The following is a 25063-nucleotide window of genomic DNA, read 5'->3' as shown; positions in this document are numbered from 1 at the left end:
CCCTTTTAAAAAGGCGCCTGCTTCTGATGTGTAAGTGTGATAAAGTCTCTCTCTTTCTATTGAAGCCTACCTGTACCTGAGTAGGGGAGAACCACTGCCTCCATATTTTCGGAGGGTAAAAGTACAGTGCTTAACTCTATGGTATGCCATTTGGAATTTGTATTTTTTTCTCCCTGTTATAGTGTTCATTTTTCTCTCTCGTTGTAACTCTTAACCTTCTGCCTGTGCTGATTATTTTTTCCTTTTTTTAATTACTCAAATCATGAGCCAATCATAAACTGCTTAACTTTGTGACAAAGTAAAAGGTTAAGACACACACATTGCATTCAGCCTCACTTTATAGATAAAAGCAAAGGGAAAATTAGACTACAGAGAAGGTCAACTAAAATGATGGAAGGATTCATGTGATGTGAAGGCAGACTGAGGGAAATTAGCTTGTAGGCCATGTTAAAAAGGTGCTGGAAGATAACACTAAAGAGATGTTTGCAAGGATTGGTGGGAAAAGGGGGAGGAGGAAAAGTTTCACTCATTAGGTGAGTGCCTGAAAGATGAGTTGCAGTGACTTGAATTAAAAAAGAAAAAAGAGGTTTGACTTCAGGATGAGCTTGTTTTAAGGCCCATCTAACTTTAGAATCAACTGCCTGATTTTGGTCATTGCTGCTCCTGTGTTAGAGCCACACAGACACAGTTGAAGCAGACTTCTGGTAGGATTGGTGTTGTGCAAAATCTTAGACAGTGTGAGCAAGATGGAGTTAAACAGGTGATAGGAGAGGTCCATGGCTTTTAGTTCCTTTAAATGGTTAACTAAAAAGTAGGGGAAAGTGTCTCAAACAAGGAAATAAGTCAAGGACTGTCACTTTTAATTTTAGGAGATGTGATTGGAAAATCTGTGCTCATTAATTTAACTTCCCAGGATATCGTGACTAGAGGACTTCATGATAGGGGACGTGGAAAATAAAGTGCATGTTATCTTTTGAGACCTTAGGTGAGTGTTTTGAAGCCTGATATGCAGCAGGATTAACTAGAAATCTATGTCTTTACCTTGATAGCAGGTGTATAAACATTTCCCTGCTGTTGTTGGTTATAAGGATGTTTGGTTGACTTTTCTCAAAAGGGTCATGATAAATGGCAGCTTCCCTCTGTCTACATTAATGTTGGCCCTCACTGACAATATTATTGGTGCATTTTGATTTTGCGGATGAACCGTTGTGTTCTGGCTTTCTGATATGGATCTTTCAGAGCAGTATTATCTTAGTGTACTATCAGGAGCCCACAAGGGGGAGGGCACTGTCTGGCTGGCACTGCGTTAGAATGTGTGAAATATTCTTCTGGCAATGGATGTTAGAAATAGTCTTGAAAGCTGGGAGCCAGGGAAAGTATAAATGCAACTACGAATAACCTTTTCAATGTAGCATTTAGAGCAGCCCTCCAAATACTGAGAAGGTGGTCTGTTGTCTGTGCCTCTTACGCTAAAGAGTTTCTGAATAGACCAAGAGAGTAGTTGAGTGCACAGAGATTGGTTAAGGGCTGCTATTTGTTGATGTTCTTTGTGAGCCAGCAGCAATGTGAAGTAACTCTCCCTCTCAGTGGGCCTACAGACATGGGTTCAGTGTAGCATTTGCCAACTTATTCTAAATTTGCTCCTTGACTAGATGGAAGTCTATCAATCTGAGTGCTCTGGGCATCAAATATTGACTTTCTGGATATTATTTAACTATGTTTTGTATGGTGAAGGTCTAAAATGGAAGTGGAAGTCTTCTATTTTGTAAAATTAGGCTTTCTAAATAGCAACTCATGTTGATTTAGTTCACACTTTGTATGTATAAGGGAAGAAAGTTATTGGGGGGGGCAGAATTACTTGTTGATATAAAATGTGCCATGCAGCAATCCTCTCAAACCCTGTGCCCTCGTTGGGGCATTTCTGTTTGTTACAGCGTTGGTTTACAAAGCTCCCTCCGGTGTTAACCTTTGAACTCTCCCGGTTCGAGTTCAATCAGTCACTAGGGCAGCCAGAGAAGATTCACAACAAGCTAGAATTTCCCCAGATTATTTATATGGACAGGTGAGATTTTACAAGGCAGTTGTATTTCAAAACTGATTCCTCACACTTTGCTCTGTTTTAGTCTAACTAGAGAAATAGAGGGGTGGGTGGGTCTGTGGGCAGGGAAATGTTAAAATGTATGCATATGAGAGACAGTGCAGAGCTTAGAGGTATACAAATCTCACTCAGTCACTTTGGGGGGGGGCTATTTGTTTAGGTATTTGTACAGCAGTAAAGAGATTATTCAAAAGAAGAGAGAGGAGATGAGGAAGTTGAGGAAGCAAATAGCAGTTCTTCAGCAGAAATTGGAAAGGTAAGCAGCCAACTCCCTCCCCCTCAAGTTGGTGTTTTTCTCTTTAAACAAGGCATGAAATTGAATAAGAGCTATTTGTGTGCAAGAGCTTAATTTAAGTAACACAACAGTTAGTTATTAGTATAACCAGCAGCCACTAGGCATTTATATTTTATAATAAATATGGCTTGTGCATACTATTTTCCTCTCCGTGTAAAATGAGTTGTGTGAGGATTCAGTTAACAGACCTCTGCTGTCTTGCTTCTGTTCTTTAGATACATGAAATATGGCTCTGGCCCAAGCCGCTTCCCATTACCTGACATGCTACAGTATGTTCTTGAATTTGCCAGTACAAAGCTACCTTTAGTTGTTCCCTCTGCTCAGGACTCTCAGATGACTCCTGCACAGTCCCCAGCTGAGAGCTGTGGTCTGAATGAACCTCTGCAGCAAAATAGGTGAGGAAAGAAAAAAGTTTGTTGGCTAAGGAAAGAGCTTTGACCTTTTGAGCTAAAGAGTCCTGGATCATTGCTCCAGGAGCTGTTGTCGTATGGTTCAGTTGTCTAGGCACTCGGGACCTTGGGGATGTGTGGTATGAACACCAACACAGACAGTCCCTGCTTTTGAGTATCCTGCTCCCAGATGGGTGCTACCAATCTGTGCAGATAACACGGCATCCAGTTTGTGCTTTTTTCCTCTCCAGAAACAAAGTCAAACTGCTATGTTTAAGCAGTAATCTTGAGATAAATTATGTGAACTCTTTGCACAGTGTAGTAATCTTTTGTTTCATCAACCATTAAAATAATGCAATACTGAAGTATCACAAAACCGTCCACCATGGTTGGCTTGCGCTCTGAATTTAAGCAAGCAAGTAAATGCGTTCTCTGGTAAAATGGGAAGGAATTGTCAGTGCTGTGGATTGTGGCTCTATGCTTCACTGTGGAGTCCTGTAAGAACTCGCGCTTTTACATCACCTCTTGTCTTGGGATCTGGTCCTCTCGGAAGTGACTGCACTACCAAACTGTTCCCTGACTAGTGAATAAGTGTAAGCGTGGCATCATCTGGGATGGAAACTTGCTTGTTCAGATCTTGAATATTTTTTTAAAGTATTGTGAACTTGAGTATGCTCTCTGGAAACAGCAGCCTGAATAATGTGTCCATCAATATGTGGCTTTTGCTTCATAGTGTATTAGAAACAGAAAGTACTGAGAACACTGAAGGTGCAGCATCCACTCTGATAAACCCTCCGTCCCAGGAAGAATTAATGAGCAAGCTGCCCCAGCCCTCCTGTTTACCAGCAGAAATGCCTGAATGCCCAGCTCCTTGTGTGGTCACTGAGGAGGAGATGAGCCTAGTTAGGACGTGCCTGCAGCGATGGAGGAGCGAGATTGAGCAGGACATCCAAGGTTGGCCTCAAGTATTTATCGTGCATTTCAGCCTTTTGCTAACCTAAATTCCCTCTGGCAGCTTCAACTGTCTAACTCCTGAACCATGCTCCACCCCAGAGGTGGCTGCTTTTCAGCAGTGAGTGTAGCAATAATCCTTAAATGTAATGTGATGTCCAGTATATATACAGGGCCCTGGTCTATCATAAGATAAGCATGCACAACTTTCTATTAACTTCTGTGGTAGTAACTGCATGATTGTATCCAAGGGCAGGCAAGGGCCTATGTTCTGATTACCTCTGTACTCCCATGTGTTTGGAGTGAAGGGGGCACTATCTAAACAAAGCTGATGATCTGTGTTGTTGTTCTCAATAGATCTGAAGGACTGTATTACCAGAATCAACCAATCCATTGGTCAAATGTATGGTGACCCTGTCCTCCGTCAGGTAGGAAGTGTGGCTTTGTTAGGTTTTCATAGAGGGGCTCATTAAAATGATATAGTGCAGCTGGTGTGTGCCTATAGGTCACATTAATATTAGGGAAGTTGCACGCATGTACGTAGGAAGGGGTGGGTGTCTAAATGTTTTGCCAAGTTCGCTTTGAAACGAAACACATGCCTTTCTGAGGAGGGAAATAACTTACTTAAAATGGTGTTCTTAGTAGGTGACTAATAGGATCCATGAACCTAAAAACAAACTGAATATAATGCATTTAATATAATCTTAGATAAACACTTGTCACTGTCAGTTTCTCCCATTAGCACTTGGGCACCTGCACATGCTAAGATGAATTTTGTAGAGTGATAAATATCTGGATTGGTCAAAGACCCTGAAGGATGAACTCCCTATGTCACTGCAGGGTAGTCATGCTCTACTATGTTTACCAGTTGAACAATGCCCATTGTATAATGTGAAATCCAAGTTGTTGGTGGTCAGTTTACTTTTTCTGCTTTAGCATATTTCAAAAGTTCCCCGGGAAAATTTTGTTTTAAAAAATTTAAGGATTTTCAAGAAATAGTGTGTTTTCCCCCCTAGCTTTCTTGATGAAATCTGAGGTAAACTCTAGCCTTTATTTTGCTGCCCTTTCCCTTTAGTATGTAACAGGTCAGCCCCTTTGTGTGTTCTTGGTTATAGATAGCTGATTTCTCGGTGCAAGATGGCCTGGCTTAGGGCTCAGAATTCTTCTCTCTGCTGATTCACACTTTGTAGTTCTACCTACCTACATGACGTTGCCTTGGTAGATCCCTGATGCGAGATCTCTTGCCCTGCCACTCGGTGACTGGACCTGTTTCAAAGCTTTTGGGGATGGGGCAAGAGGTAGTGTGGGAATGAGCTCTCTTCCAGTTTTCTAGAACCAAGAGTCCAGAAACTCCTCCACTGCCAACTGTCTCATTTCTGTGCTTTTCAGCCTCAGTGGATGCAGAACCTAGTTCTCTCCCTGTATTAGGATTAGAGTTTTAAAAAGGGGATTGTCATTAGCTTTTTCTTGTTTTGTGTTTGGACTTTTTCTCACAATTACATTTTCTGTGCCTGGGGAAAGTGTTCAGATTTCATTACTTCTGTTCTTGACCTAATATTTCTATCAAGTCACCTTCACTGTGGATGCCTTGCAATGTATGACATCTTAGATAGGCAATTGCTCCATCTGCCCACCAGCCAGGAACTGCAATGCCTGTAAATACTGCAAACAAATAATAAAGGCTTTCCAGCAAGAACTGGCCTAGAAATGCGCCTGGATCTTGGGCCCACATAAGCCGGCGGGGACTTTGTCAGACCAAGAGGGCCTTCTAGGTCTTTGCCTGAGAAGTCTCTGATCCATTGGAGAAAGAGCCAGTCATGTGGTTCTGAGTCCGAGCCTGTCTGCAGAAGAACTTCTTGCATCCACCACGGCATGAGGTCTCTGAATCTTTACCTGCGAGTAGAACAGCCAGTTACTGAGAGTCCCAGGCTCCTCTTAGATTCATTTGTTTCTGTATCAAGGAACAGGAAGCATAGGTTGAACAGGCATCTGAAAATTACACACCTGTCCTCTGAATCTGGTTCCAGTTATTCCCTAGTGCAGATGACTACTTACAGCCTATAAGACCAGAGATAATAAGGCTTTAGATATAAGATGCTTAGATCATTTATTGGAACCTGAGTGTTCAAGGAGGATTGATAGGTGTCCTCAGACTTGTCAGATTCCCAAGTTCTGAGAGTGATGAAGTATCCTCTGATCCATGTCACTCAGATACTTTGGAAGGACCTGGGGAACTCCTGTCCTGAGTAGACTCTGCAGAGAGGACTTTATTTTTGGATGGGTTTTGGTTATCAACCTGAACTATTCTATACTCTCTGGTGTGAGAAGGGGGTCTTTGGGTAGTGTACTTTGCAATGGGTTCTGTCACCACATAGCAGTGCAGGTAATTGTATAGTTTGGAATTACAGAGGTGTATTCAGAGAATTAAAACCACTGTAGTAAGTGCATTTTTAAAAATGTATACAACAAACACTTGTGGGATGTTTCTCCAATCTTAGTCCTGAAAACACTTTGTGTGTGCCAGGCACAAGGCTCTGTTACAGGCAGCCAGGCTGATTGCTTGAGAATTTTTGTTACAGATTTGAATGCAAGGGGGTTTGGCTCCAAGTTCCAATTATCTTTCACCCCAGCAATAGGAACCAGAAGAACTTGTGTCTGGCACATCATGGGTCTCTGGCAAACATTTTAGAAAGAACCTCAGTAGTAAGAAACTCATTAAATAATTTAGATGAGATATGGTGACTGCCACACATGAAACAGGAAATTAGTTTGACAGGTTTGGATACCAGTGGGGTGGTCAGGCTTAGGATTTCATGGTCACACTGGTAGTGGATAGAAGTGTTTTTAAGCTGAACTCATCAAGGGGAAGGGAATCTGTTTACATCAGGCAGTCGAATGAACGAATGGACCATTTTTAAGCATGTGACAGCTGTGAATGTCTTCATAGATTTTCGATTACTTCATCCATTCAAGATAAGCCCAGAAATCATGTCCATGTGAATTTTCAGGTTCCTTATCGCTTGCATGCTGTCCTGGTTCATGAGGGCCAAGCAAATGCCGGTCACTACTGGGCCTACATATACGACCAGCCCCGGAAGAGCTGGCTCAAATACAATGACATCTCTGTGACAGAATCATCCTGGGAAGAACTGGAGAGAGATTCATATGGAGGCCTGAGGAATGCCAGTGCCTATTGTCTGATGTACATCAATGATAAGCTGTCCCACTTTGTTGCAGGTACTAGAACCGAAGCTGCGGGTAGTACTTAGTCACTTGTGTGGTGTGTGTTGCCTTCATAGCATTGAATGCTCATTAACCTGCTCAACACCGCTGGGACACTAGTAAGTGTTATCCCTGCTCTGTGGATGGGGGAAGCTGTGACAGCGGGGGTTCCATGGCCAAAGAGGGAGTTGGAAGCAAAATGGATATGTGAAGTGAGATAAAAATGAGATGCTCCCTGTCTTGTGATTGATTCACCAGCCCAGGCGAGCACTTGTTCAGACCTTTCGGGATGATACTAAAGTATTGTTTTATATAGCTTGGTTAATGCAGGCTCATAGGAATTGCCATACTGGGTCAGCCCCCTTGTCCATCTATCTTAGTATCCTTGTCTTTCTGACAGTCGCCAGACCAGGTGCTTCAGAGGAAGGTGAAAGAAACCTTGCAGCAGGCATATGTGGGCTAATCTGTCCCCCATTAAATTGAGGATGTCCTAATCCCTAATTGTTGGAGATTGTCTTAACTTCATGCTTCAGGGTTTTTCTTAGCATTAACTGTAACTATTCTTCTTGTCCATATAAATGTCCAGTCCTGCATTTGTCTTTGTATTTCAGTTGGCCTATATTCTGGCATTCTCATTGTGTCCGTGTGCAGTCGGCAAATCCTTTATAAGATCAAACAGAATGTTTCCTACTTTGGCCTGGCCATTTACACACCCTGCTCTTTGTTTTGGCTTCTGATAGATAGTGGTAGCATAATATACACAGCACACCCAGTGCATGTTGCTTATGCAGCGTATCGTCCCTTCTGTGCCTGAGATGAATTACCCTAATGATAACTGATCCTTGTAATTGTGTGTTTACAATGCATGAGCGTGTAAGCAGCTACTTGCATCGTACAGCTGTTGGCCATCTAGAGGAGCCTAATAATTTCGTACATGGCTCATTTTGATATAATAAAAGCAAACAATACGGCAATAGTCATTGCAGAATCTAGCTAATGGGGAAGCTGAAACAAGTTCTTGTTTGTCTTCCTAGTGCTCTGACCTTCCAGTTTCTAAACTGAACCCATCCTATGCTTTTAATGAGACTTCATATACATTTAGTGCTTTTAAAGACCCTTGTACTTTTAAGTATTTTTATAAAGGAAAGAATCTGGGATAGGGCATTATCATTCGGTATTAGATACACTCCTCATTATATTTTTTCTTAAGTGGTACTATAGAGCTGAAATACCATTATTAACCAGTGTCCCATTATGCCTAGATAGTTCAGTACCTGTATAAAATCACTCACTACCTGGAATCCTTGCAGTTTTGTACCCCTCAGTTTCATGTAGTGGTTGAAGGGTGGAGTTTTAAGCTGAACTCCAAGTTTTTTGGTTATTGTCATTTTAAGCCCCATCTGTAGCATTATGGTAGCCTTTGGTAAAGAGAAATCTATGCCCTCTCTCAGCCCTGGTCGTTACTTCAAGAGGGTTTACTGAGCCCAGGTGCGCCATGCAGAAATGTACCTTTCTATGGTTAGTTATTGTTTGGATTACTATAGTGCATAGGAGCACTAGTCATGGACTAGGACCCCATTGTGCTAGATTCTGTATAAACACAGAACAAAAAGACGGCCCCTTGCCCAAAGAGCTGACCATCTTCTTGTACTTGTTTATGGAGCATCCTGAATTCAAATTCCAGGAAAAAATATTCGTTTCCTTCTTTATTTTTCCAATCCATTTGATCAATCTTCCTTAACGTTTCTAGATATTCCTCATTTGCGGCAGTATTATCTTGCTGCTGCGTGTTTCATTGCTAACAAAAAATCTTGCTTTTCTTCAGATGCTGCTGCTGATGCAGAAACGGGACAGTTTCAGAAAGAAGTAGAACTTCTGCCACCTGAACTCCAGAATTACATTCAAGAAGACAACTGGAGGCTTGAACAGGAGGTGGAGGAATGGGAACAGGAGCAGTCCTGCAAGATCCCTCAGATAGAGCCTTCAGCTACTTCTGAATCTCAGGATTTCACTTCTGAATCAGGACAAGGTAACACAAGATCAGTGTGTTATCAGATCACGTTCCGTGTCTCTACAATAACTTACCTGTAATAAATTTCACCATTATCGGAGCTTTTCATAACAATTTTGAACGCTTGGGAAAAGCTACCAACTAAGCTCAGTTGCTGAATTCCCATCATATCAGCAGGAAAAAGCTAATGTTCTATCATGCATAGCTAAAGACATGCCATCAAGTTTGATCATATCCTGTTTTACATTCAGTGCCTGGCAATGATCTAATCTCAATTTGATTTAATTATATTAATATTTTGTATGTTTATTGTAGAACATTGACGTGTTCACCTCTTGAGTGGGAGACCACTCATTACAGCAGTCCTTTTTCGTGTGAGTCTCGTTGAGCTTCACAAATGTGGTTGTGTGTAATATTGCCATTGAAGTGCAGTCATGCTGTTTAATGGTACACAGCAGCGTTTCATGTTTTAGGACAGGAGGTGAGGAAGAACCTCTTGAAAGTGCAGGGAGATAGTTAGTTAATTAATTAATTTGTCTCCTTTGGGATTAAATTTCAAACTCCAGAATCAAATGTGATGTAAAACTAGGGTTGTGCATCACCGTTTACCAAATGATACAGAAATCTCTCCTCAAATAAGGTTTTCTGCCATGTGTAGTCCAAAATTCTGTCCTCTGAGGCCACAAAATTATTTTTCTGACCAGCAGAATGTGTGACATACTGGCCCTTGGGCTCAGGGTCTGTTGAGCTGTGTACAAAAACCTTAGGTCCTAATCTGCTAGAGCACTTAATTCATAGATTCTAGGACTGGAAGGGACCTTGAAAGGTCATCGAGTCCAGCCCCCTGCCTTCACTAGCAGGACCAAGTACTGATTTTGCCCCAGATCCCTAAGTGGCCCCCTCAAGGATTGAACTCACAACTCTGGATTTAACAGGCCAATGCTCAAACCACTGGGCACATCCCTCAGCCCACGCCGCTTAAGCACGTGTTTAACTTTAAACATGAGTAGTGCCATTGATTTCAATTTGACTACTTGTGTGATGAAGTGCTTTGCTCGATCGGGTTTTTTAGGGTACGTCTACACTGCAGCTGGGAGCAAACCTTCCAGTCCAGGTAGGCAGATTCATGCTAATGGAGTGCGAGCTAGTGTACTAAAAATTGCAGGGCAGATGTTACAGCTCTGGCGGAGATTTGCGCTAGCCACCCAAGCTCAGGGAGTCAGGTAAACTTGAGAACCTAAACTGCCGTCCGAGCCACAACATCCACACTGCTATTTTTAGTGTGCTAGCCCGAATCTGTCTCCCTGGGCTGGGAAGCTTGTTTGCAGCTGTAGTGTAGATGCACCTCAATAGAGTTTACAGTGAATGACCTGCCATTTGAAATGTTGACTTTTCTGGAATGTTACCCAAGAGTTGAGTTGTGTGTGAGGAAAACTGAGCTGGCGCTTCCGTAACAAAGGAGGCTGCAACCAGTGACAATGTTATAGAAGGTGGAATTGCATGGGAAGGACGTTGGTCACTGTGCCTGGTAAATACTAAGGTAAAGTACCATGCAGCCATCCTATTTACCATTTTCCTGTCTTCCATTTGGATTTGTACTTTCCTGGTGACATTACTGAATGTTAACATCTCTCTGAATTTCCAATCAGACCAGTCCTCAGGCTGTGAACACAGCATACGCTCGCTGTCCTCCGAACATGCCAGGATTGCAAAGGACCAGACTGCCCAGGCCATTGCAAATACAGCTGATGCCTATGAGAAGAACGGTGTAGAGGCTGCTCTGTGTGAGGTGAGAACTCTGGAACGTGGCCCCTGAAGCAGCCCGCTGTTTTTGCATCTCTGTGTTAACAAACCTCTTTCTCTCTCACTTGCTTATCATTCTGCAGCACTGCTGCATTTAACCCAATCCCTTTCTACTTTCCTCTTTGGTTTTGGTTTTCTGTTTGTTTCTTATTCTCTTTCTCCTCTTTCTGCTGCCACAGCCAAAGGAGGCAGAACCAACGAAGACCCAGCTGAGAGAAACAGCCCTTACAGTTCAGTCAGAACAGCAACAAGATGCTAAAGGGACAGAGTCTGCTGCCCAGCCTAGCTCACAGGTCTCTGAAGTGGAGATCCCCAGAGTGGGGAAGATTCTGGTTAGATCTGATGCAGATGGATATAATGAGGAGGTACAGAGCCCAGTGCAGGAGCTAGTTATTTTTCTGGCATTAATCTTTGCAATTGTGGGTTGCTTTGGGGCTTTCTGAAGATTTGTGGTGAGTAGTGGTTTTGACATGAAACTGTGTAGTTCAAGTATATTTTTCCCTCTGTAGTAAGCAAAGAGGTTGGATCCAATCGTTTAGCAATTTATTTTTTAAAACTATTTGAAAAGTTGTCTGAAAAGTGACTCTGTAAAAACACACACTCATCTTCTTTTTTAAGTCCTCTTCCTCTCCTTCCTTTCCTTCCTGTCACTCATATCTAAGGTGTTTCTAGGGCGCCTGGCTTCACAAGGAGGTTTTTGTACTTTTTTTTTTCACCCAGTAGTCAATGGCTTTGATTCTACTTTTCGCATAATCATCATAATTGTCAGCTGACAATGTCATACAGTCAATGCTATGTGACTTTTCCAGTCACAGGTCCTGTATCTGATGCTAGCAATTGAAAGAGCCCCATTATGAGGCTCAGTATACCACATCAGACACCTTAAAAATGTTCAGAGTCTTTTTTCTAAGTATAGTTGCACATCTGCTACACAAATCTGTCTGCAAGAGAACTAATTTGTTCAGACAATTAGTTTACAGGGGCATTTTTAGGGTTTGGTGTGGGTTTAGCATTGTCCTTTGCATAAAGCAGTATTTATGTTTTGTCTCAAGGATTTTATCAATGCAATAGCTCCATCTGTTGAGCTGGATGTGACCTGATTGCATTAAATATACACTTGTGTTGTAATGGCAGGACAGTGGAATGCTCTGCCTCAGGCATTGCTCTCATGTTAAATGGTAGTTTTGCAAGGTTCTCCCCAGTTATGTTCCGTGTGCTCTGTATTTTCACTTACTGATGACTTTGGGGGAAAGAGAGTGCAGGAGGAGCAGTTGGGGTGGCACAGCGAAGGGTTCAAACATCTATAGCAGCATGGGCCGGGCATGCAAGAGGTGGACTTGCACATAATGACAATAAACTTAAATTTGTAGTCAAATGGCAGCTCTGGGTTGTCCCATCTCCATTCAGATCTGGACAACTTTTCTTTAAAACTTTAACTTTTTTGTACTTTTTTCTTGTATATCTACAGCTTTTCTTCTATTCCTCTCTGTTTTTGTGTGTGGGTTTTTTGTTGTTCTTGTGGTAGGTGATGCTTAGCCCAGCCATGCAGGGTGTGATCCTGGCTATTGCTAAAGCCCGTCAGACATTTGACCGGGATGGGTCTGAAGCAGGGCTTGTTAAGGTACCCTTTTATTTTCCTTTTTAAAAATCTCTTAACACACAAGTCTGACGTCTTCAGTGAAAAATGTGTGCTATTTCAACATGTTACAGATGTGAGTTGGCCACTTCTCTCTCTTCCTGTGCAGTTCCTTTTCAGCTAAGTTTTTTTTTTTCTATTCCACGTTTCCGTTTATCCACTCCATTACTTGTACTAAGAGGACTCTATTAAAGAAAGATTGTCAGGCTAAACCCATTTCTTGTGTTACAGATAACCCCTTAGACTGCAAGAACGGAAAGATTTTCAAAACTCTGATTTGCCTTTCACGTCTCATGCTTGAGCACAAAATTGCACTGTTTAGGTTGCACACAATGTTTTTGTTTAAAACGTATGCAAACGTACAAACGTTGGAATCTAAGGCAAATAATATAGAAATATTTCTAGTAGTCCTAGGTTTGGGAAAGTCTGTTGTTGCCCCCTTCCCAAGCCTGCATTTTGGGCCAGATTAGACCTAATATTGTCCATTTAAGTGAACAACCCCACAATGTTTATATCTAACGAAAATGGGAGGTGTGGGTGGGCATGTTAGGAAGGTAGTGTAAGTCCAAATCCTGCAAACACCTATGCATGTTTTTATCTTTAGTCACATTAGTCAATGCATCCCTTGAGTAAAGTCAAGCAAGTGCATTTGCCATAGTCTGTTTAAAGCAACAGTTTGAGAGTTAAGAGACCTGAGTTCTTATCTCAACTCTGATCATGACTTGCTGCGGGACCTTGGCCAAATCACTCCACTTCTCTCTCTCCCCAAGTGCAAAAATGATACTTCCCATACCTATCTCACAGGAGCTTGTGAGGTTTAATTATGTCTGAAAAGCACTTTGGAGCCCTTGAATGGAAGGTACTGTATAAGTGCTCAATATAATTATCACCAGAAAATAAAAATTAAATTTTAATCATAACCAGGCCATATGTGGTGTGTAATTAAATTTGGGCCATAAATGTACACACTTACTGTAGGAATTTCTGTAAAATATGTCCTCCTAAGCTTATGCAATGGGAAGAGGGACTAGAAAAAGGTAAATATTGTAAATATTCCTGAACAGAGAGCGGGTCATTGCTAGTTTGGGCTAGATATTGTAGAGAAACAAACAACTGAAGTTAAATAAAAAGAGGGCTTAGGAAAATTCACTCATTCTACCATCCAATTGGCTTCCGGTAGTCCTAAATCACACCGGTGACTTCCTGTAATTGCAATTGAGAACGAACATCGGACGGGGCTTTTGGTTTACTGACTATCATGTATTATTGGTCAGAGTAACATTTTGCCAGCTGCATTCTTGTTCCTCTCACATTGTAACAAAGGTTTGAGATGTCTCTAAAGAGTTCCTTAAAATGAACACTTGGATTGGGATCTTCAAAAATGCCTAAGGGAGTTAGGCACCCAACTCCATTGAAAGTCAGTGGAGCCAGTGCCTACCTCCCTTGGGTTCTCTTTTTAAAGGTGATGTTTTTGCTTAAGGCATAGATTGATATGATTCAGCCATCTTTATAAAGTGGAGATGGTATATTGGTTGGGTGGAGATGTGCTATGACTTGGTATAGAAAATCCTCTAAGAAACCTGGCTAGTGTGTCTTGCTCACATGCTCAGGGTCATACTGATCACCTTTTTGGGGGGAAATTTAATTTCTGACCCCAGCCAGCCTGGCAGGGACCTTTGGGGATTTTTCGCTTTTTATTGCGTTATGGGGTGTGGTTTGCCTGCTGGTATCTTCTGAGCCTATCTCACCTAGTCAGTTCCCTGCCATCAGAGGGGCCTTGGGCATTGGTGGCACCTCGGTCTCTCCTGTTCTCTGCCTGTAGCACACAACAGTGTAGTCTCTTGTAGTTAACTGAAGTTACTGGGCTCAGCATAGGGTTATCCAGAGGATATATAATGGCATATCACATACAGGAGGTCACACTAGACAATCTCATGGTCCCTTCTGGCCTAAAACTAATGGAAGATGCCCTAAGCAATTGCCAGCTAATGTAAGTAGCAGTTAGACATCTCTGCACCGAATCCTGTCAAGTTACAGGACAGTTATAGCCTTGTAATCAACCTTCCCACTGCAGGTTTCAAATTCAGTGTGCAGCACTAATAAAGAATAGGCATTTAGCATTTGCTTGACTTTGATAGGCATTCCATGAAGAGTACTCCAGACTGTATCTGCTGGCCAAAGAGACCCCAACCCCTCACAATGACCCCCGGCTGCAACACGTGCTCATCTACTTCTTGCAGAACAATGCTCCCAAGCAAGTAGTGGAGCGGACCCTCCTGGAGCAGTTTGCAGATAGAAACCTCAGCTACGATGAAAGGTTTGTGCCAGGGGATCCACTATCATGACTTTCTGATTTGGGATTCTGTAGCTTCGCCATTCTCTAATGTCTCTCTCTGTTGCACTGAGCAGGTCAATTAGCATTATGCAAGTAGCACGAGCTAAGCTGAAGGAGATTGGCCCTGATGATGTGAATATGGAGGAGTATAAGGTAAGGGACTCGAACTTTTTCCTTTTCTCTAATGCCTTAGTGCTGGAGGTGTCCCAAAGCAGTGAGCAAGATAGTGGCAGTGCATTGACTGTGCAAACAAACACAGCAACTATTACATACCCATTGGTAACGTTATATAGTTAGAAGCATTAGGAGCTGTTTCCTGAGGCGTTCTGACTAGGACACAGGGGTTTCAGTTTAGCCCTATCCTTTTTGAAAGGTGCTGTGGGATCTTTAACTTGCTCCTGGAACAGTCAGTCTATAGGATCAGAATGGGAGCTGGGAGCTGTGTAGCTAACCTCTTCCCCCGCACCTCCCAACAGATCATCAGCTGTTTGTGTTTTCACACTTGTTCTAGAGGACTCATTTGGTGCTCCCAGTTTGGAGTTAAACATTGCCAGAGACTCCTCTGTCTTGGTGAATGTGTTCTTGAGCTGTATGGGGAAGCAAAGGGGATGTTGAGAACTTGCCCCCAGTTCGAGTGAGCTCATGTCCCATGTAAGAGCTCTCTGTGCCAGAGGCTGAATGAGCTAGCATACCAGGTTTTGCTGGGAGTGGGGGACTTGGCCCAGACATACGGGAAAGCATGTTATTGACTAACCTGTAATATTCCCTGTTACCCTAAACAGAAATGGCATGAAGACTACAGTTTATTTCGCAAGGTGTCTGTTTACCTGCTGACAGGGTTGGAACTCTACCAGAATAGAAAGTAGGTTTAATTTAATTATATTTACATTTTGGCTGAAGCTATGGGGTAACTGATACCTAAAAGCGCCTGCTTCTCTGCTAGCACCCCTTGCTCCTGACATGCAGCACCCTATGTATTGCAATTTGGGGGCCCTTGTGCTTTTCCCAAAGTACTTGATTCCTGACCTGCCAGTACTCCTTGCTGTACAGGCTCAGATCTGACCTTGAGCCAGAGTGTAACTATTGTGCTGAGTTAATAAGTGGATTTGTGATATGGCCTCTTACACAGTTCCCAGCTTGTTTTCCACAAGTGGAACTTTGCATTCTGGTCCTTAGAGAGGATTTAGCGCACTAACTGCCTTTACTTGGCTCTCGGGAAAGTTGGGTGAAAATGAAACTCTCATTGTGTTTGAAAACAATTTGACTCCTACGTAGAAACAGAGCTCCCTGGAACTTTGAACTGAAAAGCTGGGCTTTTCCCCCCATACTGCAAGCAGTATACCGTATAGACAGCTGTATGGAGAAAGATCATTCCTTTTCACAGAGGAGTTCAGTATTTCAGAATGTGGTTTGTTCCAGTTCGGAATGTAAACTAAAAGTTTTGGAATTCTCAAGCCCTGGCTCTGAGAGAGCTTGCTCGGCAGGCTGCCCTGGCGCCACGGAAACCCTGGGGTCCCCGACTCTCAGGCAGGGCCGGCTCCAGGCACCAGCCCAGCAAACAGGTGCTTGGGGCGGCCAAGGGGAAGGGGCGGCACATTGGGCTGTTCGGTGGCGGGTCCCTCTCGAAGGGAAGCACCTGCCGCTGAATTCCCGCCGAAGAAGAAAGCAGTGCAGTGGAGCTGCCGCCGGAGTGCCGCAGGTCACAATTGCGATCGTGGCTTTTTTTTTGTTTGTTTTTCCCCACCGCTTGGGGTGGCAAAAACCCTGGAGCCGGTCCTGCTCTCAGGTAGTCCAGTAGGTGGGTAAGTTGGCAGGAAATCAAGCAGGTCAGGGGGTTCTCTGTCGGAGTTTGGTTTAAATCGAACAGTCTCAAAAAACGTTTAGAATTAGATAACTGGTGAGTTCGGATGAAAACATGTTTCATCAGAATTTTTTCGACCAGCTCTAAATACAACCGTGGAGTCTCTAAAGAAAAATACTGTTCTCCAAACTTCTAAAAGTGTCTTTCATCTCCAAGTTCCCACTGAAACCAGAGGAATTCTAGACCAGAGTCTAAATATTGGGGTTGAAACCAGAAAGCCAAAGCGTCCCTGAGGCATACGGAAAGCTAACCTGCCTAGTATGGGGGCTGCCCTTGAGAGGTTTGCTGAATGAAAAAGAGAGAAGGGAGCAAATAACACCGTTAAGAAGGTGACGTGTTTGTCTCTGTTGGGGAAGAAGTGGAGAGTCTGGCCTGGGTGGACAGCTTGACTGCAGCTTTTGGACTATGTGGCACCTGGTGTGATGAACTACTAACACCCTTCTCCTTCTCCAAGGTACCAGGAAGCACTGACCTACCTGGTGTATGCCTACCAAAGTAACACCTCCCTGCTCATGAAAGGACCCAACCGAGGGGTGGATGAATCACTGATTGCTTTATACAGAAGAAAATGCCTCTTGGTTTGTATCTTACTGAGTCTTAAATTGAAAGTGAACAATCTCAGCGGTAGACTGGTCAGCCTTAAATACTCCCCCCTTCTAGCTCAGTGATTTCAGCTCACATCTGCACATTGTCTCTTCACTCCAGGTTGCCCAAAGAGACAAATGTATCATGCACCTCCTTACAGACAGGGTACAAGAGCCTGTCATTAAAACAGTCTTTCAGGGAGGGGGTGGATGCCAGCCATTTGCTTTTCACCAAGAGCAATATCGACTCTTCCCTCCCTGTGGGGAGCCAGCGTTGCTTCTTCCTTTGTCACCAGTGGGAGTCTTTTGCCGGGCACTAGGTAATGTGGCTTTCCTTGGGAAAGGAATAAGCAGCAGCAGCCTGAGACTTATTTGTAGTGCCTGCTCCATTACGGCTGCTGAGGGCAGCGTAATGATATCTGAGGCACCTGTTATCATGGCATCTACCCCTTCCCAAGTACCATCACTATTATGAAAATCTAGGAAGCAAAATTCACTGAAGTGATGGAGTTTGGATCTCAGGGAATCCATTTGGTGTTTCTGGATCTGAATCTTAGCGTCTCAAAGCCAAAATTATTTGTATATTTTAGAGCTAATTCTGGAGCAATATGTTCTCTCTGATCTAATCCTTCTAAGGCGGTGGTCCCCAAACTGTGGGGTGTGCCCACATTTGGGGGTGGGGGGGGGAAGAGTGTGGCAGGATCTGGGCCAGTCCCCACAAGGGGTGGGGAGGAAGCACCACCCAACCCTGCTCTGCCCCCAGTTCCATTCCAGCCCCGCCCCCAGCTGCAGCTCTTTCTGTGGCTCCGTGGGCCTAGCGGTGGCCTCGATCTTGGCTGTGGCCCCAGCTGCGGCTCCGCTCCTGACCATGGCCCCGGCGCCGGGCCCTCTTCCAACCTCTACTCAAGTGGGGAGGGGGATGACCACAAAAATTTGGGGACCACTGTTCTAAGGGTTACATTCTCTTGGTGCACACGTCAGCTCCCATTAGTCCGTGTGCATTCCATACATTCCCATCAGCTGGAAGAGTCGTGGGTCGTGTGCCGCTTTCCCAGTAGCCTGTTCATGCTCTGAAGTCAGGGCTTTTTCAAATGTCTGTGACCCCCGATTCTCCCACAGAAGCTGAATGACATGGCAGCGGCTTTGTTTGTAAGCCGTGCGGAGGCAGATGTGTTGGAGGGCATTAACATCCTGAATGAGCTGATCATCCCCTGTATGCACCTCATTATCAATAATGACATCTCCAAGGACGACCTGGATGCCATTGAGGTCATGAGGAACCGCTGGTGCTCTTATCTGGGACAAGAAGACATGGATGGTAGGGAATTGCTGACTTGTTTGCTTCCCTTAAAATCCTATGTTCTGAGTGGTGAGGTTGTTCCATAGATCAAAACTACAGAAGGACTTTACTGCCTATTTAAAATCCTTCCTAGCATCTTAGGATTTGCCCTGTATATGTAGCGTGTCTGGGCATTTGTGACTGGACTTAGGCCTGAAAACATGTGCTCATATTTAGAGTGAAATATGTTATAGGACAATTTCATTGTTGCTTGTCCTACAACTACAGAAAATAGATCCCTGACCATTGAAATATAAGAAGTGAACGATTTAAAAATATGTTTCAGAGTAGCAGCCGTGTGGGCTGTAGCCCACGAAAGTTTATGCTCAAATAAATGTGTTAGTCTCTAAGGTGTCACAAGTCCTCCTGTTCTTTTTAAAATATGTGACATAGGCACCTTGGTCTCATCTGTTCTTTGTGATCAGTACTTTAACCTACGTTTCAGCCAGAGTGATTTCACGGACACGCTAACATTAGCAGATTTTGTTGGCTTGTATATGAATGCTCACCTGTAAGATAAGAGAGAAAAGGTTCTAAACTGACTGAGTGCATTTGTGCTTCTAAGCATGTAGCTGGCATGTGAGACACTCTGACTTCATGCTGGAAATGAGACATACTGACAGGAACTTTTTCTAGCTGTGTACAGCTTCATAACTACAAATCCACGTACAGTAGCCAAAGGGTTTGAGGAAGGGGTGGGGAAGCTAGCTGGGTCAAGCTTTGAAGAGGCTTTGCAATGAATTGCCCATGAGACCCAGAGTGTAGTGAGGAGATGCTGGTCATTCTGGGTCTGAATTTCAGTGTTGGATAACTGCGTTTATTCTGCATTTCCTTTCATGTGCCGAAGTTAAGCTGCCATGACTCCTCTCAGCCTGGGTAAGAGAACAGGCTTGAGACTCTTAACACTGCTTATTTTAACCAGCAGAGGGTAAACTTGCTACAGGAAAGTGAGGTAGAAATATGGAGGATTGTTCTCAAAATGCTGGTGCAAAGTAGAAAGCTGGAGAAATTTGCTAGCAGTTGGACTTCCCCAAATTTGGCCTTGTTATAAACTCCTCCATGTAATGGAATCCCAATAGTGAAACTTGAGATTTGAAAGGAGCAGAACTCAGCAGTTTCCATCTCTCACTGTGTTGCTGTTGTCACCAGCCTCTGTTCATGTTGCTTGTAAAATTGCTTGTGCATTAGGTTAAGTCAGTTGATTTTTAATCTGTCAGCAGCAGAAAAGGGTGTTGTGATAATGGTTTTAAGCACATTCGCCTGGAAAGTCTTGAGCTCCTCAAATTAATGAGCTACTAGAGAGCTGGCCTGCCAAGTGCTGAAATAGGGGAGGAGTTTCTGCTAACACCTGATGTGACAGGAACAGCCCTCCCACAGGAGAAATGTTTACATTCCACCATTGACCCGACAGTGAGGTCAGAATTTTTTTTACAGTAATTGGCAGTTCTGGTTAATTTTGTTATGCAGTACATCATCAGTTAGAGGACTGTGCCCTTTTCTGCTTGTTCTTCTGTTGGGGCTACATTCCCATCACTCTCAGGGAAGGGGGTGTCTACTTTTGGTTTTGCATTATCAGATGATTACAAATTTGACTCGTTGTGTGTTGTTGGAGTTTACTGGGTCAGCACTTGGAGGGTAGTCATTCATGAAGGACTGAATAATGCTTGGCCTATACTAGATGTAGTGCATAAATCTGAGATTGCAAGGTTAGAGACTTAGGTTTGAGATGACCATGTAAAGTGGCCTGGATTGAGGAAAGCCTGTTTGGTAGTGACACTGGTAAGATACGCCAGTTATATTCCTAGTAACGTCACATCACTGGTTTGCCAAGCAGCTAGGTTGTGATATAGTGTACGATAGTTTGTGTGTGTTAGGGGGGAGGGAGGGGAGGAGTTTGGTGTGGTCTCCCCCCGCACCCTTGAACCATATGGTATTGGCTACTGATAGAGCCAAGATACAGGACTTAAATAGACCAGACATTGTCTCTCCTCCATAAAACAATGCTCATCTGTATGCTCGAGGTGAGCAGTTTTTGGCTGTGGTAGATAATTATCTAAAAAGCGTAGCAGCTGCTTTTCCTTGCAACGCTAAAACCTGCTGCGATTGGCCTTCTTTTGTAACTGCCTGTTCCAGGTCATTTGACTCTTTCCTCCTCCTCCACCTCCACAGCCAACCTGCAAACGAAGCTGGGCGAACTGCTCCCCAGGCTCCTGGACTGCTCTGCAGAGGTCGTCATTCTAAAAGAACCCCCGAAGATCCGGCCCAACTCCCCCTACGACCTCTGCAGCCGCTTCGCAGCCGTGATGGAGTCCATTCATGGGGCCGCACCTGTGACTGTCAAATAAACTTCCAGCTTTCCAGCCCTAGATGCGGTACATAGGAACCCACCTATTGCCGTAGTATCCTGCTGTCAGACAACATTCGAATGGGAGAGGGAGGAGAATAGGTAGATAAAGACGATTCATATCCAGATGTAAACCATGCTCTTGGTGTCGATACAAAGGAATGAAAAGCAGTATTGCACTTAAGATACAATTGTCAATGAGAATGCGAAGGGCAGGAACCACTGTTGTAAGATGGCACAATATATGGCTGGCAGTAACAGCTGCTGCTCATCTCCACAACAATGAAAAATGCACTGTCTCTCCATTCCTTGCCCCTTTCTAAAATGTCCCTCAGGCAAGATACTTGGGACAGTGACAACAGCCGCACAAGAGAATGGTTCATTGACAAATCAGTGACATTTATTAGCTTGGTTCTGGCAAACACATCCACACCTTTCTAAATTCTTAGCTGAAAGAGCTTATAAATCCAGATCTTGGCAAAGTACGGCTGGCAGGAGTCTGAGTCGGGAGACTGAGAGACAGCGAGGATTGATGGCACACTGTGTATGCAAGACAGGCAGTCAGTCAGTCATGTGTGCAGATACATATTTTAGTTGATTGAAGTCAAACAGGAAGTTAAGTTGTCTCTTGTTTTTTTAACAGTCAAACAAATATGTCTTGTTTTGAGATAGACAAAAGCAATTAGTGACAGTGTACACAATATCACTGTGCTAATAATCAGTAACTGGTTAAAGAAAACAAAATCCCCAAAGAGAATTCCCCTCCCGGATCTGACAATATTTCCTCCTCCACCCAAGGTTATTGATGAGAAAATTGAGCATTGGACACTAAGGATAGCGTAAAAGCAGGGCCGGCTTTAGGCCAATTCAACTGATTCCCCTGAATCGGGCCCCACCCCTAAGAGGGCCCCGCGCCCAAGCCCCGGTATGGCGTACCGGCAAGAGCCGGTGTGCTGTACCTGGGTGGCCCGGCTTCCCCAGGGGGCAATTTAAAGGGCCTGGGGCTCCCAGCAGAGGATGGAGCCCCAGGCCCTTTAAATTGCCACCGGAGCCCCACTGCTGGAGCCCTGGGGTAGGGCTTCGGAGCTCTGGGGGCTATTTAAAAGGTCCAGGGCTCCCGTTGCTTCTACCGTCCCAGCCCTTTAAATAGCCGCTGGAGCCCCACCGCTTCCCCAGGACTCCCGTGGCTATTTAAAGGGCCAGGGCGGTGGAAGCAGGGGAGCCCCGGGCCCTTTAGATAGCCCCCGAGCCCCGGGCTGCTGCTGCTACGCCAGTGGGGGAGGGAGGAGGAGGCGGCACTTACCGCACATGGTGGGCTGTACCCGCACCCTCTGCCTGCATCAGCCCTGCACCCCCTGCCGCACCCCCTGCCCTGTCTCCAGCCAGCCCTGCACCCCCTGCCCGCACCACCCCAGCACCCCCTGCCCTGTCTACAGCCAACCCGTGCCGCACCCCCCTGTCTCCCTGCCTGAAGCCAGCCAGTCCGCCCCACACACCCCTGTCTCCAGCCAGCCCCGGACTCCTTGCCCTGCCTGCAGCCAGACCCTGCCTCCAGCCAGCCTCATGTCCAGTGGTGCCCTGAAGTTCCCAGGGCAGTAACCCTGCACACCTGCTTCAATGAGGGGGGCAGGGAGCAGCTGGGACCCAAACATGTGCACACCCTAGGGCGACAAGATAGCAAGTGTGAAAGGGGGTTGGGGTAATAGGATCCTATATAAGAAAAAGACCCCAAAATCGGGACTGTCCCTATAAAATCGGGACATCTGGTCACCCTAGCACACCCCCAGGGAGTGGTGGGGACCCACACACGTGAAAAGGAGCTCATTTCTAGTTCAGGCCCATCTTTTTAAAAAAGAACTGTAGGTAGGGTTAACATACATATGTATTTTTCCGAAATCGCCATCCGGGACGTATGGTAACCCTATTGGTACAAAAAATACATACTGTGGCACATCCCTTAAATCAGAACTTTTTATAGGGAACCGGTTGCTAAGAAATGAAAGGCTTTTTTTTACATGGTTTGTTTGGTTTTTTTTTTTTAGTCATCCCTGCCGGGGCCCTGCTGAAAATGTTTGAATTGGGCCCTGCACTTCCTAAAGCCAGCCCTGCGTAAAAGCATGTATATTTGTATTTTTTTTGTAAAAATGTGCTGGGGGAGTGAGGGGGAGAACCACAGTTGGACACTTTTTAAGGGCAGTCTGTGTTTTATTTGAATAGACAAAATTGTTTAAACCAAAATGTTCTGAATAAATGGGGAAGAGAATTCCTATTTGATAGGACTATGCAGGTTTTATAAATGTGCAATAAAAACATTTGTTTTATTTTAGAGTGAAATTGCTCCCTCTCTGTTTTATTTTCCTTTGCTGTCAAGTTTTAAAACACTTTTATGTCTTGGAAAGAACAGAAGAAATGAGAACATTGGCCCACAAGATCATTTTAAACTTTCTTAAATTACAAAGATCGGAACTTCAAGAAAGCTTTGAGGCTGACCTACCAAACCTGTGCTAGTTCCTCAATGAAGAAAGAATGACACCTAGTGGCAGAGAGGTTTCTATGCTTTGTTTTTTGCTGGGTGGTGTGTTGGGGATTTTCTCTCTCTCTCTATGTCTGCGTGTAAGAAGAGAGAGAAAATGGTTCTGTACAGTTTCTATTGTTAGCCAAAGGTGGTACTGTTGTTTCAACCCATCATTCATCAACATTTAACAAATCTGTCACTAAAGACTTGGCAACACTATAGTTTGTAATCGCATATTAACATGCTGTAAATTGTAGTGTAGATAAAGAAAAAAATATGGTACAAGTCACGTTCTATCCTAGGGTTAAAAATGGCTAGCAACAAACCTAGGGTTTAAAAACAACTAGCATAAACATTTATTGTTTGTCTGCACTACAGTTTTCAATCTTGTTTAACGTGTTAAAAATGATTACAAGTTACAGTGTAGCTGAATCTCTAGTGTATCAGAGTCTCTTGAGTTCTCTTAAATGTAAGTTAAATAAGGGTGAAGCTAGCTGTAGTTTTTGAGTAGCTTTGAGCTGTCGTTTTTCTCCTGACTTACTTTGTGTCCAGGTGGTTGTGGGGTTTTTTTACTTCAAGATAAATAGTATAAGTGTAGTTGCACATTCCCTTTTGCTCTGAATTAGCTTTTCAGTAGGAGACAAATTTCAATAGGAGACAAATCCTTCCTGGTGGTTGTACTCTTTGTCCAGATGTACATCAGCCCATCTAGCAAGAATTGAGGTCTAGACAAATGGAGCCACTTGTAGAGAAGCTTTTTGTATCTTACTTCTGGGTGAAGTTCACCCACCTGGAGTACTGGGTCACCTAAGGCTCTTTCACCCGCCTGTCCTCCGCTGTACATATTCCAGAGACTTTGACACGCAGGTTGCTTATTTTGACAGGCCACCCAAGAGAAATTCCTTTAGAGAGCCCCACTTTGAACCCCTTTCTATTTCGAGTCGTTCTGCAGTTGGCTGTCTATATGCAGAATGCCATCAGGAAACAGCCATTTCGAAGCACACAGCAGTGAGTAATTCACTTGGATTAAATTAGCAAAGAGGAAGGAGAAACACTGTAAGCTCCTGCAGCCAAACTGTTTATTCATTTGGGACTGAAATGTTTGAGTTTCATATTCAGTTGCTCACATAAATCTGCATTATAGCAGAACCATTACCCTTTTTATAGTTAAGCTTCTGTTAGCATTTCCCTAGCAAAACACAGATTTATTCCAACAGTTCAAAACACAGCTGTAAAAATAAAATAAAATACCTTCCAGATGGGGACTCGATGGGCAAATTGAAGATAGACATTTATAGGGCTAGGTTAAGAGTGCAAAATAGTAATAATTGGTGGAGTTCTGTTTGAATGCAGACAGGTGAGGATTAGTTGTCAATGACAGGGTGACTCACTTTGCCTGTTTCACCCTCACCTGGTTATTTAACTTTGGAGTTGGGGTTCACCCTCTTTTTCCCCAGTTAACATAGAGTCAAAACTGAAAACACTCTTAAAGAAACCACCCTACCACTGTGCAGGGATAGTCACATACCATTACCTTTTTAAGGGGTGATGGTGGAGCCAAGGGCCTTGGATATTTCAACTTTGTGGCCTTATTTGTGTTTCATATTGTCCTAAATGGCTTGCTTTTGCAAGTAGGGATGGTGGTGATTCTCTTGTTTCCTAGCTACTCTCTGTTATCAT

General features: G+C 43.9%; 1 protein-coding gene across 8 annotated transcripts in view; it reads left to right on the top strand.

The window, feature by feature from the left end:
- USP28 (ubiquitin specific peptidase 28) overlaps positions 1-23194 on the top strand; it is a 44558-nt gene extending 21364 nt beyond the window's left edge. For 6 of the 8 annotated variants that reach the window (XM_054004867.1, XM_054004862.1, XM_054004863.1 and 3 more), the window contains 16 exons: positions 1935-2062; positions 2259-2354; positions 2609-2788; positions 3516-3736; positions 4091-4161; positions 6742-6970; positions 8781-8984; positions 10616-10755; positions 10949-11134; positions 12295-12390; positions 14544-14722; positions 14815-14893; positions 15523-15602; positions 17056-17179; positions 18305-18503; positions 20694-23194. In XM_054004867.1, the coding sequence (XP_053860842.1) occupies positions 1935-2062; positions 2259-2354; positions 2609-2788; positions 3516-3736; positions 4091-4161; positions 6742-6970; positions 8781-8984; positions 10616-10755; positions 10949-11134; positions 12295-12390; positions 14544-14722; positions 14815-14893; positions 15523-15602; positions 17056-17179; positions 18305-18503; positions 20694-20869 (2388 nt within the window). In that variant the 3' untranslated portion in view covers positions 20870-23194. Of the gene's footprint in view, positions 1-85; positions 142-1934; positions 2063-2258; positions 2355-2608; positions 2789-3515; positions 3737-4090; positions 4162-6741; positions 6971-8780; positions 8985-10615; positions 10756-10948; positions 11135-12294; positions 12391-14543; positions 14723-14814; positions 14894-15522; positions 15603-17055; positions 17180-18304; positions 18504-20693 lie in introns of those variants that run through there. The other 2 variants (XM_054004869.1, XM_054004868.1) reach the window with 2 other exon arrangements.
- Positions 23195-25063: the final 1869 nt, after the last annotated feature.

The sequence above is a fragment of the Malaclemys terrapin genome, chromosome 15 (assembly GCF_027887155.1).
Source record: "Malaclemys terrapin pileata isolate rMalTer1 chromosome 15, rMalTer1.hap1, whole genome shotgun sequence".
In the NCBI taxonomy this organism is placed as follows: Eukaryota; Metazoa; Chordata; order Testudines; family Emydidae; genus Malaclemys; species Malaclemys terrapin.
The sequence above is the reverse complement of the archived record's forward strand: the minus strand, read 5'-3'. Positions and strand labels throughout refer to the sequence as shown.